The sequence below is a fragment of the Lepisma saccharinum genome, chromosome 26, assembly GCF_977018435.1.
Source record: "Lepisma saccharinum chromosome 26, izLepSacc3.1, whole genome shotgun sequence".
In the NCBI taxonomy this organism is placed as follows: domain Eukaryota; kingdom Metazoa; phylum Arthropoda; class Insecta; order Zygentoma; family Lepismatidae; genus Lepisma; species Lepisma saccharinum.
Window position 1 is genome coordinate 53,363,548 of NC_139254.1, and position 18,849 is coordinate 53,382,396.

The 18,849-nt window shown below is 38.4% G+C and overlaps 1 protein-coding gene across 2 annotated transcripts in view; it reads left to right on the forward strand.

Moving 5' to 3' along the window:
* Window positions 1–18,849, forward strand: part of slf (C-type lectin domain-containing protein slf) — a 159,544-nt gene that overhangs the window by 115,836 nt on the left and 24,859 nt on the right. Inside the window, exons 1-2 of one of the 2 annotated variants that reach the window (XM_083112812.1) lie at window positions 9,992–10,148; window positions 16,994–17,141. In XM_083112812.1, the coding sequence (XP_082968938.1) occupies window positions 16,994–17,141 (148 nt within the window). In that variant the 5' untranslated portion in view covers window positions 9,992–10,148. Of the gene's footprint in view, window positions 1–9,991; window positions 10,149–16,993; window positions 17,142–18,849 lie in introns of those variants that run through there. The other variant, XM_083112813.1, reaches the window with a different exon arrangement.

Below are 18,849 nucleotides of genomic sequence, written 5' to 3' on the forward strand. Positions count from 1 at the left end.
GCCATCTGATAGTTCAGAAGCTGTACTATAAGAATGAGAACGGCCTTGGTTGGGAAACGATGAGAAGTGCCTGAAAAACGCATTATTATTCTGTCATATATTAACGTACTTATGAAAAGAAATACTTTGTTTTTCATTTCCTGGCAAATCGTCTCGAATGAACATTCATCGTTTTTCCCCCTGGCCCTTCAAATGTAAGAATTGTCATTCCGGTATATAAACAATTACGGTGATTGTTACGAAAAACAACTTAGCATTAATCAACTTATATCTAATTGTTTCGGTGTTTCTTGTTCCACAAACATGGTAACGTAAGTCTGTAATGTTGCAGTAACTATTATTTCAGAGGCTGGAAAAACTTTTGTTTCAAAGGTAAGAGCATACATACGATTTTGAAAATCTGGACAGTTTTAGAAGAAAGTTAGCAAAAAATATGTAAGTCTCTTAACCACATGTAATTTTTTTATGTTATTATTTTTGATGTATCATGTTATTATTTTTTTGTCCTTATGTTCTATAAAAACGTTCCAATGTAAAATGGCTAACGCTGTATTTGGAATATTCTATTAAATAAATTAATTTTAAAAAAATAATTTATACTTATAAAAAAAGCCTTATGTACGCTGAAGATGTAAAATTACATAAACAAATGACTTGTATAGAAGATGCATTAAAACTTGAAAAAGATCTAAATGCATTACATAAATAGAGCTGCATAATTGATCTTGGTTTTAACATAAAAAAGTGTAGCAAATAAGATAAATACTATTATACTCAATTTATGGTCAAAGACCTTGGTGTTCGGTGTTTTTATTGACATTCAAATAACATATTTCATGTGCTGTTAATAATGCATATAAATTATCGTGTTTTGTTATTAGAAATACTAAGAATTTCAAAGTTGTATATACTGCATCACGACCCCATACAACATTATTTTTTTACGAAATAGTCTTGAATATACTTCCATTAGGGGGCTCCAATTTATAAATCGCATGAAAATACCATGGAGAGAATACATAAGAAAATTTGAATATTTATATATATCTAAAATATTGTAAGCCATTACAACAAAGTGTGGCATACAACAATTTGTCGCAAGAATTTAATTTTAAGACCCTTTGTAATAGGCGGAATATTCTATAACAATTACATAAAACTGTAAACTGAATATTAGAAAATATACTATATTTCCTCAGCCATATAAGAGTAGTCAATTAAATAGAATGTGTGATTTGTGTAATACGATTACAATTATTAACCAAACCTTAGATTTCTCATTGCCATTCAAACTTTATAAAAATTGATTGAATCAGAATTATAACTACAAATATATTGCACTCATTTTTGTAACAATATTTCATCTTCTGGAATATTCTATAATTATACATGTACAGGGGCTGGGCAAATCAACGGAAACACTTGAAAGGGTTGTACAGTACCATCTTAATACGGCATGGGGCCCCCTTTAACCTTCAGGGCAGCTTGGATTCGTCATGGAATCGAGTCGTACAAGCCCTGAAAAGTCTCCAGCGGAAAATTGTACCATTCTTACAGGAGCGCATCACGCAGTTGCTGCAGATATGAGGGTGGAGGATATCTGCATCGTACTCCATTCTCTAAAACCGACCACAATGAATCAGTTGAGATCCGGTGATTCCACTGGCCAGGAAATGTGTTGAAGTTCATCTTCATGTTCCGTAAACCAAGACTGAAGAGCTCTGGCAGTGTGTATAGGCGCATTATCATCTTGAAAGATTGCATCCTTGTTGGGGAACAACAGCTGTGCCATGATATGCACCTGGTCGCCTAAAATGTCCACGTATAGTTACTGGCCGCGCTTTTACCTTGCAGATGGCTTACGGGGCCAACAGACTACCAGGAGATCGCTATCCAATCCATCACAGATCCACATCTATGTCTGACAGTAGGATGCAGACGTTCGCCAGTCCAGAGTTGGTCATTTTCATTCAACCTCCCTCACCTTCACTCTCACGGCTCGATCTCGCCCTCGCCCTCACCCTCACTCCTTGCCTTTCGCCCTCACCCTCACGGATCTACTTCGCCCTCACCCTCACGACTCGCCTTTTGCCCTCACCCTCACACACCCTCACCCTCACGGATAGACTTCGCCCTCACCCTCACGACTCGCCTTTCTCCCTCACTCTCACACACCCTCACGGATCGACTTCACCCTCACCCTCGCACGCCCTCACAAGTCTTCGAAGGGTGAGGGTGAGGGTGTGAGGGTGAGGTCTGCCTTCATAAGGGAAACTCCCCATTGTCGGAAACAACAAAAAAAGACAACTTATCTGACCATATTACCCTCTTCCAGTCTCCACAGGTCCATCTTTTGTGCTCATGACACCACGTTTTTATGTGTACTGGTGTTGGTGATGATAATGAGAGGTTTAGGAATGCCTAATGTTGAGTTCAAGAAGCTCCCGTCGAACTGTTTTTGTGGAAACAGTATCTGCCAGATGCCCATTGATCAGTGAAGACTAGTTGAAAGGATACTGACACAGAACACTAAGCCGTAGTGGCGGATCCAGAAGTTATAGTTAGGAAGGGTGAATTTCTGCTTCGTACGTCATCATATAGTACATTAAACAGGAATCAAGCTGACTTCCACGTTCTAGAGATTACGGTATTGTTTTGCAAGAACAGGAGCCCAGGGTTGGAATAGATTGTTACTATGGTGAGTCTTTATCATGATTCATCCCATTGCCACAGTAAACTGAACTGAAGAATAAGTTGGGATAGGCAAAAGAATTAAAGGAGTGGTACCATATTTAAAAATAAATTACTGAAGTTTAAAGTTATCACATTCCGACGAATTGTACCAGACCAGAATTGTAATGATGATTCCCTTATAGTATTTAATACAAAAACTGACTGATATGAAAATTATATGTGTGAAATTTATAATTTAAGGCTAGTGTTTAATTTCGAACGCTTATCCTTGATGCCTCATTTCCGTACGCCGATGAAAACGCTGGGCTATGATGTGATTGAGCGGCAAGTTTCACACGAGGGACCGAGATGCGTTTTGAATGAGAAGTAATTTCTCAAAGTTGTTCTGCATTCTGTTCAGAAGACCAAGACTTCCCTTTATGAAAGCAACATAGCAAAAAGAAAGCGCATGGTACATTTCACTACTTTCTCCCTCTATACAGTGATGGATGAAACTATTCTTTCTTGAGGTTCAATTTGAATCTATTTCATCAAGATTTATATATTTGATTTAATTTTAAAATTAGTCTACTTTGGATTGAATTCTCTCCAAACCTAAATTTGTGGTTGAATTGCATCGAATACTCCCCAAGAATAACCATGAAATTGAACTGCCTCTACGTCGTTGCATGGCATCGAACTTCTTCAAGTCGGTCCATGGAATCGAACTCCCACCCTGTCTGTCGATGGAATCGAACTCTTCCATTCGGTCAAGAAAGCAAACTACTTCGAGTAGGTCCATAGATTTGAACTTCCAATTGGTCCATGGAATCGAATCGAACATCCTCCGCTCCTGGCCGATTCATGAAATCGAACTTCCTACTGGTTGGTCGACGGAATCGAACTTCTAGTGGATTCAGGAATCTAACTCCTTCCATTTGGTCCACGGAATCACACCCCTTTCAATCGGTCCATGGAATCGAACACCTTCCATTCGGTCTATGAAATCGAACTCATTGCAGTCGGTCCATGGAATCAAACTCCTTCCAGTCAATCCATGAAATCGAACTCTTTCCAGGCGGTTCACGTAATAGAACTCCTACCAGTCGGCCCATGAAATTGAACTAATTCCAGTCGGTTCATGGAATCGAACTAATACCAGTCGATCAGTAAGCGAAGTCCTTCCAGTCGATCAGGAAGGGAACTCATTCCAGTTGATAAGAAATCGAACTCCTTCCAGTCGGTTCATGGAATGGAATCTAATCGAAATCCCTCCGAGCCGATTCATGGAATCGAACTCCCTCTGGGCCTGTAATCTGAATCTAACTCCCCGGATATGTTCACGGAATCTAACTCCTTCCGGTCGAATTAATCTATAACTTCGAAGGAATCGAACTCCTTCCAGTCGACCCTGCATCTGTGGAATCTATGTACCCCCAGGCCTGTCCATGGAATCGAACTCAACCGTTCGGTCCATGGAATCGAATTCATCCGTTCGGTCCATGGAATCGAATTCCTTGAAGTCTGTCTATTGCATCGAACTCCCTCCGGGAGTTCCGAATAGTCCCTCCTGAATCTACTGATGAATTTACTTCCCTACAGAGTACATCCGCTCGTAAACCGAAGCTGCATTTCCTGCCATCGTTCAAACAAGGTCGAGAGGATAGTTAGCAAGGAAGAGCCGTCGCAGTGGCATTGTGCTTCCAACATCCAATTTATCGCATTTGCTCTTCGTACGTGACGACGATTGTCGAGTGATTTGCACAAGAACTTATCCGTGAGCCTCCGAGCAGCGTTTGGAGGTTGTCACAAGGCCTGCCTCCGCAGAACACTTGGATGGGCTCTTTCATCGTCCTAATAGATGTGTTTGATTATCAGCGCTTGCTATCTAACTCCTTGGGACGATTGCTGTCGAAGGCTGATTGCTGGTACAGACCTTATCTTGACTTGGTTGGGTAAATTGTCCATCATTGACAATTTCTCTCAAGATCTTCATCGTGGTTTCCTCGAGGGCATTCTATCAACGGTATCACTCCGAGAACCTTCAGCGTTTCATACTTGTTTGTTCGGAATGTCAACAAAATCTTGATGTAATTGCCCTGGTTATATTTTAAGTTACTTCCTCATCCCTCCTCGTTTCATCAGCTGTGCTACAAACCTGCAATTTCGAACCTTGATTCATTAATTTATTCGGTATGTTTTTTTTACTTCTCATTTCTTTCACTTTTGACTAATCGCGAAGATAATGATGTGGGATGATAGGATAAAATTGATGACGGGACACTCACGAAGAACGCCCAAGCCGGGATTCGAACCCGAATTATTTAAGAAGTTACCACCGGTTATTTACGTCAAGATATTTCTATATAAAACCAACCTTAGCGTTTACGATTTCATTTTGGAAGACAAAAATAATAGACATTTTTCTAAACACCTGCGCTAACCACTCAGCCACGGAGGTTGGCGTAATCTTCAATCTATCTTAATTTCTTTGTGTATTATTCAGCAACATTTCCGCATGTAAAGAGGTTTAACAAATCTAAACTCCAATAATAAGTTTAGTAAACTTACATTAATTAATTGATTTGAACACTACAATGTTTGAAATTATTTCGAAAATATTTTCTTATATTCCGACAATTTATCCATACCTTTACAACATCTGCTTCCACTTCTTTTTAGCACAAAAGCAAAATTTGTTACGATTTTGGTGCTAAATTTGCAGTTTTAAGCCAAATATCTAAATTTGTGTTTATGTAGCATGTTGCTATGAAAAAATATTATTTGATTACTTCTTGTAAGGTGCATTGTCATGTGTTGATAATTACTCTGATTGTTAATTTTCTTGCAGATATTGCGAATTTCTAACAATGAAATAAATTAAATGAATACAAACACAATAATAAATATTCACCTCAAAATTAGTGGCAATAGGCGTGACAAATTTCGAGCGCGGTGGCTGAGGGCGTTAACTTGTCGATTCGCGATCTTGCTACCGAATATTATTGAGTCTTTTTCCCCGATTTGAGACCTTTGTGAATGCCCTTAATTCATTTCACTCTTTCGTCATTCGTGTTCATCGTCACGGTTAGCACCAAGAAGAAAGAAATTGACGCAAAGTAAAGAAAATTCAAATAAAAATACTTTCGACACAAGTTTTATTCGAATTTAATTTAAAACTAGTTTACACCTTGACAGTGAATTCCACTAACTACACAGAAAAAAAATAAATGTACAAAATCTATAATTTAAGCAATCCACGTTCATAAATTTGTTCGTCGCTGACCGAAACTTGTGATCCGATGGATATGTAATGCGTCAAGATAAAAATTAAATGTTAAAACGTATCAATGATTGACTCAGTTTCCATTTAATATACAGGGTGTCTCACAAGTAATAGCGCAAACTGACACAGGTGAAAGTACACGATAATAGAAGCAAGAAAGTCTCAGTAAACATGGGTCTGCAAACGAGCCGTTTTCGAGATAATCGCGAATGTGTGATTACAAATCGCCCCTGACTTCAGTGTTTGCAAACGTCGTCCTAGTTGGTAAAATGATAATAATATGTGCGAATGTGTGGTTACAAGTCGCCATTGATTGCATTGCATTGATTGCATTTTGATTGCAGTCGAATAATATAATATAAAATAATTGATACGCATTTTAATGCGTCTTCAATATCTGATGCATTTAGACGTTTTCTGCAGCTTTTATGCACTTTTAAATCAATTAATGAATTTACTCTTTTGTGCTTATTCTTTTTGTTGATACGTACTCTTTCTTGTAATATGTTGCCTTCCAAAATCCGATAGTGAAATCTGTCCTGGTGGTGGTCAGTCTTGCGAAAAAGAAAAGTTAATTTCACACAATCTTTTACAACACTTCGTTTTCAAAATCCAGCTTCATCAGAAGAGAAGATAATATGTCATCACACTCTAAGAAACTGGTCATATGAGTAACTTTGGGCAGCAAGGGGGCACTCTCCCCCTCCAATTTTCAGGTTTATTAAGATTTTTAAGGGGGCTCCCCGATGGTGCAGTGGTAGCGTCGTCGCCTTGTCATCAAGGGGTCCCGGGTTCGATACCCGGTTGAGGCACATAGTGCTTCGGATCCCACTTTAAGATTGTAGGTCCAGTCCCGATTAGCCTTACTGTGCATAAAGTGGACTTAAAACACCAAATCAATAGTTATAGGTATTTCGTTAACCACCAGGGACTTGAGGTTCATCTTCCTCACCCCCCCCCTTAAGTTACGCCGATGAAACTGTACACACTCACAGCGTCTGTGAAAACAGGAATTAAGGAGCTTGTTTGATTGTGTAAGCATTTATTACAAACATAAAAAGTCTTACCATTTGCCTTTGAAAGTGGTTGCCAAAGTTGTTTTCCACAGACAGGCGAATATTGCAGCTGCATCTTCACGCAATAACAAAAAGGTTTGTTCCACTTTTCAAGAATGGTTACGCCCTTGAAGTATCTTAATATGAATAGGCGTTACTGCAGCAACTGGTAGACGTTTACTTCATAATAATTATTATCTGCATCAAGATTGTTGCTTAATGGAAGTATTGTTTAAAATCCATCTCGGATGGGTTTTTTACACTTAGATATTAACGGTGGAAATATACATTAAAACAATATTAGTGGCTAGCATAGCACACTATGGAACCAACGGTCCTAATTTCGAAACTTTATCAAATCTTTAACACTATCTTTGTTTGTTATGTTGTTTGTTTTATCAATTTATGGTTACTATTAAACTAATGAGATAAATGCAACCTTAAGATACGCAATAATAATAATTATTACTCCCTCTGTCCCATAATTATTGTCCGGTATGCCAAAATGGTAACTTTTTATTTAGGTTCTTTTGGATACTTGATCGGCCAATTTGTACTGATCCTTGAGTAATAACGTTGTATGACACATTCCCGTGTTTCATTTACTTCTTCTGTATACACCAATGTCACAGTTTGAATATCGTACAATTATTATGGGACAACAAACAAAAGTGTACCGGACAATAATTATGGGACAGAGGGAGTATTACTATTATAAAAGCTGTGATAAACAATAATCAATTTAATATTGTGGCCATTAACATTAGACCTTTCATCGAATTTCTAAAAGTAGTGTGAACGTTTCAGATATGATACGGGTATCCATGGGTAGGAAAAAAGGAAGATTAATTCTGGCGCCAGCCCCTTTTTTTCACGAGCCAGTTTTTTTTTCCAAATATGGTCTAAAATCCATGAATCCAACCAAGATAAAGCATACATTTTCAAATATGATCTTGAAACATTTAATTAATTAATTAATACAAGATTGATTTAAAAGTAATTAATTATTGCTCCAGAGTGGCCTTTCTAAAGAATACACAACTGATAGCAGCATAATTAGCTATGCAAAACATTATAGTATGTGTCCGACTTGCAGCAGATTTATAATGTTGTTGTTGTTGATTTGCTTTATTTTACTTCGCCTTTTGTGCCGCTTTTGGCTAATTTGCGAAAATGGGGATGAGTGATGATATGATGAAATTGATGAATTAAATAAATGTATAATTAATAAGTCTTGCTAGACAGTCCGGATCCCCTGGACACCTCTAAACACGTATGCATTTTCCATCTTACGTGTAGTTAACATCGACAAAATTTGTATAAAGACAACTGTCCTGGCAAGGAAATTAATGTTGTCAAATAGATACATTTTTTAATAACCACTGCGCGACAGCCCTATGAGAGCCTTGGCTTACCTACCGACTGCTGGTCTCCCTCCCACACTGTTCCTGCGTCACCTGTTATAGCGTGGAGATCTTAGACCAGTATTGGGGTGACGGGTGGTCAGCCCGACGAACCCCCAGCCGTTGTAGGTCTTCTCGACCGGGTTACCGCTCACTCATTCGGAGCTCCCCAATTTCCTCACGATGGTGGGTTGCCACCGGCCCTATACGTAGGCCGAATAATTCCGACCAGAGCCGGATTCGAACCTACGCCGTCCCGCAGCGAACGATCTCAAGACGAGTGAACGCCTTAACCCGCTCGGCTACGGAGGAGGACCAAATAGATAAATAATTGAATATTTATTGAACATTATTAAGGGATATTAGATCCACTTGACGAAAAGTAATCTTCCTGATTAATATTTTATGAATATTATCTCCCGACTGCCAGTCTCCCTCCCACAATCCTACATAGAGGTGTGGAGATCTTCAACCGGTAATGGGGTGTCATGAGGTCAGCACGTCGAACACTCAGCTGTTATTGGAGATTTTCCAGACCGGATTACACTACTCACTCGTAGCTCCCCAATTTCCTCACGATTGTGGGTTGCCACTGGTCCTATACACAGGCCGAGAAGTCCCAGACTCGAACCTATGCCGTCCCGCAGCCGGAGTCCAAAGAAGTTTGCATAAATCCTTGGTATTTTCATTCAAACCTAATCTATGATCCTAATCTAATTCTCGCCTTCGTTTAAGTTTGGCGGAGATCAATAACCCTCGATTATGCAACAAATGCTAAACAAGTATATTTAATTATTTAATTTTGGGGCTTGCGTTTGTATTTCGGGGGAGTCCGGACCCTCTGGACCCCCTATATACGTCCTTGACTATGTACCCTTTGCCTTTAATAATTCAAAGCTAATGAGGTTATGCAAACTGCAAGATACCTAATACACCGTAAAAGCACAAGTGTTGCCATTACAGCACTGTGTGAACGTATTTATTACATTTTCATTTCAACCGCACGATTACAACAATCCGTTACACATCACGTGTTCGTGCCGCATCCAGATTAACCAAATTTTAATTGACGTTCGGATGTGCAATATCTGACTAACGGCACAGTTTCTCGGGACAACCGACAATTAAATTCGATCTCCTGTCAGAATCTTACGCTACGTGAGCGGGAACCGTTCCTATTCTAAACGGTTGTGCAGAAAAAATAGATGGAATCTAGATCACAGATGCTAAACTTGTCGCGTGGCTCTTCTTGCGCGTCTAATCTTACAACATCCGTGCAGGCTTTCAAACAAAAATCCTCGCGTGAATAGGGAGACTGGAAAAACGATAACATCTTATGCTCGTTGCGGGTGATGTTCAGCGGTGGACGTCTTGAAAAAGACTGCCGTTCGCATGGTGGATGTGGGACATGGCTGTGTTGACATTGATTCCACCTGAACGGAGTGAAAGTGTGAGCATCGTGAAGGTCAGAAGCTGGGGAAGGTCGTTCCTTGAGGATTCCCGAGTTACGTCGAGAAAGACCACGTAACTGTGACGTGCTGCGGAGGAGGGGGTGCGCGGTTAGAAAAAAAAAATGTGCTTCGTTCTCATGCCAAATATCTCCTTGGTGTGAACCGCGAACTTTATATCCCCGTTAAAGTGTAGGTCCTTCTCAAAGGCGAGTATATAAAGGTATTGCAGCACTGAATGGTGCAATTGATCTAAACGTGCGGATACTGACGGCAGGAAAAGGTAGGTTGCTTGTGTTTTGACTTTGTACATTATCGTAGGGTTACAGTGCAGGCTCGTTTTACCCCCTTCGTAAGTAGTAGCTTATGTTGTAAACATTATGAGGTGGAACTTAATATTTGAATTGATGAATGTTTTGCAACCTGTTGCAAAACTTGGATTTAGTGCATTGTATCGTAAGGAAATATAAACTTTTTTTCCTGTCTGAGACCGACATGGTGGGATTTAAAATTTAAAGCGCTGCTCTATTTAACAACACTCAGTGTTAAAACAAACATATTTCTCATACAGACAAAAATCAATTTAAAAATTCTTGTCTCGTCTTTTGAATCACGTCATTGAATTGCATACCTACTTTACTTCAACTACACACACTACACAACTACACACAACTAAACCCTCTTATGGGGTTTGCAATATTCATTTTAACGAACATGTAGTAAGAATCGTTTGGTTCAAGAATACAATGAAGAACACATGTAAAATTGTTCATGTAGCAAGAATTGTTTCGTACACAACTTCAATCGGACAACACATGGAAATAAATTTTTAAGTCCAGGTTACTATAGGAGCTTTAGAAGTTCTGGTTTACCTTCGACACGTGTCAAAAGCATCACTTGTTTTGTCAGTATTCCAAATTCAGAAGAAAAAAAACTGGATTTTTTTTTAGAAACCCATGTAGAGCATCCTGAAGAAATCAGCAGAACTTTAAACGTTTCGATTATGCGTAAGCTCTTTATTTCCCACATATCATTGTTCCACATTCCAAGTTTAATTTACTGCATGACGCAAGTGTTGCCATGTAGTTTGGGAAAAATAAGTAAATGTGGTGTCAAAAGAACATTATATCGAGCTAAGTTGAAATAATTGATTTAAGCATTGTTTGAGATATTTCTTTTATTTTCTTTTAACACTAAGAACTTCATTACGTGGGCTCTCCTCTGAGAAATAATCTTTGCTCTGTGTGCCAAGCAAATTGTCTATCGCTATTTCATTCCGTTTTTCTGTTATATCGTAAGCATGGAATCGTACAAATGTTAATGCAGAGGTTGTCAACTGCTTAGATGACGTATCGTTTCAATTCCTGAACATCGCATTGCTTCAAACAACGTGCATGAGCTTCGTGATGGACAATTTGCCTGATACTACTTATGCATTCTGCTCTACGTGCTGGGCTTTGTATATCTGCATGCGGTTTCTCGCTGATGATTTGCATAACGGGATCGGAAGAGAGAACAGAACATCGTTGATTCCATAAGCATACATACGCTTGACACGAATACAGAATGCTTTGTTGAGATAACAAACACTCCACGTTCTCCTCGGAAATCCATATTGTACTGTGATGGTTTTGTCTCGAATATAACTGTGAACGACTGCAGCACCCAATATTGAATTTCTGAACAGGAAAATCGCCGACCCAAGGCTAACGCTTTTTCTGGCTAGGCAAGAATTTCAGCGCTCCATTTATTGTAAATACCGAAAAAATATTAAGAATTTTTTGTACGCAAACATTTATATATGAGAATGTGTCGCTGTAATGTTGATTGATTGATTTTTATGGTATGGCCACATCAGCATATAGGCAATTTTTACCTTTCACGTAATACGTAGGATAAGCCCCTTTATTGTAACAAAATTGAGGTCAGGACCTAACAAGAAAACTTAGATGTCTATTAAAAACTTATTCAATTCTTAAAACTATTTTATTCATTCATTAGTTAACAAAGAACTTAAACTATACTGTCTCTGCGAACTAATAATCTCGTTACTTGTGTTAAAAGCTGAGGCTTCCAAGCACACAGAACGACAAACACAGAAGAACAAGACCACACAATTATTATTCTGGCCGTGCTCCAGGCGCCAGAACCTCGTCGGCCTGCAAGAAGTAATTACCGGGTTTTCTACATGAAAGTGAGGTTGACTTTTGCGTGCCTTACCAGAAGGTTACCCTTTACACCCCGATGTAATGTTAAGAACAAAGTATAGAGATTACTGTACTTTTAAAAATTACTGCTTTCTCTATATCACAACGTGTTGTATGTTCTTGTTTCGACCAATAAGACAATACCCAGTGCTCTAGGTTTTGTTAGGTGATACTTTTATTTAGAATACAGTCAACCCTGCTTATAACGAACCTCTATGGATAAAATAATAGTCGTTCACTTTATCCGAAGTTCACTAACACCGAATTGAGGGAAGTAATGACAGGGGAAATAAAAGACTATCTATTAATTAAACAAAATATCAAATACAATAGAGTACATATCACAACCTCATCCCTCCCCTAACGCTGTGGGCCTCCCCTGTTCGATTTCAGTGGCTCTGTGTGCCAACGGATTTGGAATGTATTTTGAATCTGGACTAGTGATTTAGGTTCGCTCGCTACAACCATGTACTACACTACATCCAGAGTTAACTGTATAGAACCTAAAGAAAAATGGAATGATATTGAGATGAATTTGAAGAAAATTGTTAGGGTGTTGATTCATGTACCCCAGAATAGAGATAAATGGAAGTATTGCGTTCCAGTGGCAGCGAGCGAGAGAGAGAAAAAAAATAATAACTTATCTCGCTTATTGTAACTATAGAAGAATGTTATAGTAAGAAATCAATGTACGCAATATACAGCGTGCCAATACAACTTTTCCCTTTGGAAGAGATTGCTATATTGCTATACGTTGCTACATGCAGGTGTAGACGGGAAAAACATATATTTGCAAGAAAATCCACTCTGTTTTCAAGAGTAGACAAGTGCATATTATTATTACTACTACTACAACAAAATACTGAAAAACCACACAATGACCCGTTTATTTGTACAGTGGGATCCATGAGTATTACCGTGCACTTTATTTGACCCAATAAGAGCTTCAAGAAATCAAAAAGAAAATTCAAAACAAGCTGTTGACAACTTTTGCACCAACAAACATAAAACTCCATCGCTTAAAAACACATAGGATGTAAGAAAAAAATTAATGTAAATAGCCATGGACAATTTGCACGGTTATACTCATGGATCCCACTATACACACAAATATCTTTTACTACTGTTTAAAACAGAAAAGTTAATTTTTCCTTCCACAAAACTTTTTCTGAATTGCCTTTACAGTGAAGTGGAGTAGGTGAGGCCTTGTGCTCCATAATTAGAGATACAATTTTTGGTAGTCCAAAAGATATTACTTCTCATTTAGAGTTACCAATATTTTAGCAATAGTTATTAAAGTTTATTGTCTAAGGAATATAAGTGTATTATGTTTTAGTGCTTTATAATTTGTATAGTGACCAGCAGTTTTGAGAGTCGCAAGTTGAAGAAGACTGCTCAAGAAATATTGCTGAGTTATGTCTTTTACCAGTTACGCCTCTCGCTTGTTATAGCGTGCTTTCATTCACCGTAACTTCCTTAGACTATAATTGGATGCAAGTGGATCTTTCCCCAGAAGTTACGTAAGGATTTCTTAAAGATTCTTATTTCTGAATGCCTGCGCTCTGGTTTACCGCACAATTGCTTCTTCCCGAGCATTTATAACCTCGATGCGCCTTCGTAACTGTCGTTCCCAGCCATGCGAGGCAATCAATGTGCAACGCCTTACCCCATTCTGCGCGGAAAGCCCAGGCTCGCATGCAGCGATTAATCGCTTCTAGGGAAAACGAGATGTGCACGACCTGGCGAAATAACCCTTGAGAGTTGATGCCGGGGGAGATTCTAAATTGTCCATAACCGTGTTCACGTAACGCTACAACGCATTACGCTGCGGGATTACTCGTTGCATTGTGAATTAAAACAGAAACGCATCCAGTTCGCGAACCCAAGGCACCTAATTCACATCCGCAAAGTTGATTTCAACTCTTTAAAAGTGCTCATTTTTACCTGTTGGTGAAAAAACTAATAGTACAACCTTGAAGTTATGAATATTGTGTTGAATCATAACTAAATCTTAACTTTCAGGAACCGGATAAGATTTACGATTCCACATGGGAATATTCAAGGGAAATACCGGTGAATATGAACATTTTTCAAGGTCGATTCTGCAGTCTCAAAAACACGTGGGGATTAATACTATCAGAATGATTAAATAAGAAAGGCTTCAAGTACCTGCACAGTAAAAATAGAGATGAGAACAAACAATAAACACAATGCCTCGTGGAACCAGGGCCTCCCGCTGGCGCAGTGTATCCGTGCATATAGTGGACTTCAAAACTCAACTCAACTCTACCCATCATTGCAAGTACCCCTTTATGTACCGAGAAGGAGCGAAGTTGTTCCTACACTTTATGTTGCAAACTTATTGGGATGTTGTCTTGATTACAAGGCGATAACGTTACCTACTAAGCTATCGAGGAAGCACAGTGTGGGTAGCGTGCCCAGAAATTTCATGAAGCGGATGCGGCTTCATTTTCTCGTCGGTTTATTGTTTTTCATCGCTTAGCATCGTTGTTCTTTTATTTTATTGACATTCCGAGCTGATGAGGGCTCATATCCACCAACAAAACCGTCATTGTCATAACTAGAGCCCGGAAGTTTGGCAAAATGCCTCATTTTATCTACTGTATATATATTGATAAAAATTTTCCGGATATACGATTTTTATGTTGTTTCGAATGTTTTAAAAGCCTTTTCATTTTGCCTATTTTGCCTATTTGGGACCCCACTGCCTATTTTTAATTATAATGCCTTTTTTTGCCTTTTTCTATGAAATTTGACAATTTTTTTTTAAAAAAATGTGTATATAAATTATTTTTCTCCCAAGAAACGTCGTTGGCATTTATTTTACTTCCGTTTATTATGTGAATAATTTTCGCCTTATTTAAGTAATATTGTACTCATGCATGTTTCAACATTGCTGAAGGAGAAAAGTGTGAGAAAAATGTATTTCATGCTCAGTTAGGAAATTGCCTTTCGGTTAACATTTCCTTGTGTATGATTGACTGCTGAAGTGGACAGGTTGATTTCGAACACAAAGAAGATATTTCTGAAATCTCCCTCTCGAACACGAAAATTTAAGAAGTTGCATCTGAGCTTAGTTTACCTCCGCAACCAGTCTTGACCAGATGGGGAACCTGGATATCAGCAGTTATATATTATGCTAACAACCTTGAAAAAATCAGTGAGGTGATCGATGCTCTTCCAGGAAATGAAGCGGCTTCAATTCGTGAAGTGAAAAAACTCCTGTGCTATTCAAGGTTATTTTTGCACATTATGGTGCATTGCCAGAGACAATTACAATTATAGCATCCATGAAAATCTACGAGGAATCTATGCAGCAGATGATGGAAGTGCCAGGAGAAAAGGGGTCAGCTGTTGCGGAAAAGTGCAAACGGGTAGTGAGTGCAAATGAGGACTTGAAACAATTTAAACAATTTGTGATATTCTAAAAGGTGAAAATGCTGTTACCAAATTGAGTCCAGCTACATTAGCTTGTTTTATGTATGCTCCAATAACTTCTGTCGAAGTAGAACGATTATTTTCTATTATGAAAAACATTCTCTCTGACAGACGACTATCAATGAATGTTGAGAACTTTAAAAAAAAACACCTTGTAGTTATGTGCAATCAAGACGGAGAAAATTGAAATGCTCTTCCCAATTTAGATTTTAACATGTTGCCAGAAATTATAGATAAAAGTAAGCAACTTCCAAATGTGCCTTTTTCGGTTTATTTTGCCTTTTTTTCATTTTTAGTGCCTATTTACCACATTATAAATGCCTTTTTGCCTGCCTATTTTAACAAAAATAAGTGCCTGAACTTCCGGGCTCTAGTCATAACTGTTCCAATGTAACTAATTATCAAGTTAGAAGCGTATTCTTAGTCACTATTTTTCAATCGCCTTTACGTACGAACACACATTTTATATAAATTAATCAGTGTTGTATGCGTAAGGTCTGTTGGTAAATGATAACTATGTAGAGTAATACTGGGCAAAGAATGGCAGAGACTGCGGCTTTTAGAATTGGAAAGGCTGAATCATAGATGCCTAGTAACAGATAGGAAAAACCATATTAATTCTCCGTTGGTCAAGTTGAAATCACAAAATATCCAAATATAGTCACTAAGTATTCTATTTTAAAAAACCTTCTAAATTTTGGGAATGATGTATGTACTCACAAAGTCGATTGGAGCGTCACATCACCTCCAAAATGGCAGAGATCGAGAATATGTCGGAACCTACCCCCACTTCCCCAAAATGCGCCTTCATGGAACGGTGTTATATGCACGGCGAACTTTACCTTTACCTCCATGACGCATCATTTTTAAAACACCCTTCCTTGCAATATACACAAATACAATTCCGAACTCATCTTTTTCTATCGGTTACTAGATGTCTCTGTTATTCAAACCATTAGGTAAGAGCAAAGTGAAATTAATACAGGTGGGATCGTTTGAAATATCTAATATGGAGGTTTGTGGGTTTCTAAAGAATAATACATTTAAACCTAAATTTGAAAACTGTACTTCAGAACTGATACTTCCTGCAAATTTTTAGTGCCCCTACTAATAACTAATCAACATTGCAAAGGACAACGGTGAAATTCTTCGAACACAAAGAGTGTGTGATTGTCTACAAAGTTAGGTAAGAACATTTTTATGAGGTTTAGTCATATTGTGAAGAATGACAGAAAATTCTTTGTGGTTTTTGTACCGAGTGGCGCTCCGCCCGCAAAAACCAAGCAGCGAGACAAAGTGAGAATGTCAATGAAGAAGAAAAGGTACTTTAAAGCCTGAATGAAACGAAAGGGAAAAGTTGGTGAAATTTTGCTTGAAGCATTGTTTGCGTTACTCCTTATCCCCAATCCATGCCCACCACTAGGTGCGCTGTCTGTTTATCTTCGTTGCTCTCTTGTTTCAGATGCAGTCAGCGTTGCTGTTCCTCTTCGCTTGTGCGACCGTGGCACTGGCGTCGCCCGCCATCACAGCGAACACGGCGAACCGACGCCCCGGCCAACAGAGGCCAGGAAGGTTCTTGTCTCTCCCAGTGGCCAACAAGTGCAGCCAAAGTGAGTACCAGATTTCTTCAGTACCATTTAACTAAGTAAATATCCTTACCATTGGACTTAATTGCTGCTTTCGACGAAAGTTTCCAACTAAAAGATCATGTATATAAATACTAAAAATCACCACGAGTAGGCTGACTGCTCGACATATGAATTCGCTTCCTGAATTCGAGTCCTGGCCAGACAATGAGTGCTCCATTGTCTGCGCAGGACATTCATCCTTCATCCGTTTCATATAATCATCATTCACATTCATCGTCGCGATTAATCTAATGCAACCTTAAATAACCGAATTATTACATATATATATTGCAGATAACTTTTAAAATTCAGAATAATTTGTATGTGAGAATGTCAGAATTGGTTTTAGTAAGTCTTATCCCATCCTACAAATTTGAAGATGGAAAAGTTGCTATTAAATGTTAGAAGAAACTGAAAAAAAAGACATCCTATCCTCAACGCCATGGCATATAATTTAATTGTTTATAAATAATACATAATATAAAACAACAAAAGTAAAGTGGAAAGGAATGTGTGGATGATTGTAAGACTTGTGATCAAACAAAAAAGCACACAAGTTGCACTCCTCGATATAACACGTCATTATAAACGAGGACGGCGTACGACCATCGAGTTTTGTATAAAATTGACCATTTTTGGCATGCATGAAGGATCAATGTAAATCTATTGTATTATATCAGAAACAAAATATTTCCTCTGATTTACCTGTAGTTCAGATATAATAAAAATTATGAACCAAATTGCTCGTAACCTTGTTCATTTACCGTATTTTAATCAATATGAAGTTCAAGAATTAAATGCGGAGAGCAGTACTCGAAGTAAGCAATAATAATTGCTAATGCACATAATTTAATTTATAAATATATTATTTGCTAAACATAGAATTATCGTGGCTATTCAATGGTTCTGGTGAAAGAAAATAAGGGAAATTTAAAAACACATTTAGCTTGCGAAACTCAGAACTATCCGAATACTTCTGACCAGTATCGGCGATTTGGTGCCAAAACTGGGAAAGGGGAGGGGGCAAGGACAATTATTTTCTCTTGGTAGACAAGCATTAAGAGGCCATAGTACGGGGGAAAAAGTGGCAAAAAGTCGGGGACAACTGCCCCCAGGTCACCCAAATAGCCGCCACTAATATATGAACACACATCTGGCCCCTCCCTAAAAAAATATCCTGGTATGGGCCTGATTGAAGCAGTTCGTAATCTCTCGATAAAGTATCAGAACGTTTCTGTTCCTTGAAAACAGAACCATGTAAAAGGAAAGGGAATGTAATAGTGATGATAATAGTGCTATTTATACAACACACCTTGCTAGATTGTGTTATTGAATCTGTGGCGCTAGTGGGCGTTTTCAGGCACAAGACGTTGCCACATTACGTAATAGCTACACAGATGGCCAAAGAACTTGAACTTCGGTTGCATAAATAGTGAGTATGGAAAACCGGTTTCGTATCACTTAGTCCAAACATTATTTTCATCTTTTTCGTCATTTTCTTTCTCATCCCTATGACTTCTACACAAACAACAGTACACCCGTATTCTTCGAAAAAACATAGCACATAAAAGCAAAGGGATTGGAAAAAGCGATGGAAATTTTTGCCTATTATTATTATTCTCTGCACACGACTGAACCAAGTCGTCGACTGGCGAGGTAACCGAAATGGTTGCCTACCAGTGCATGCACC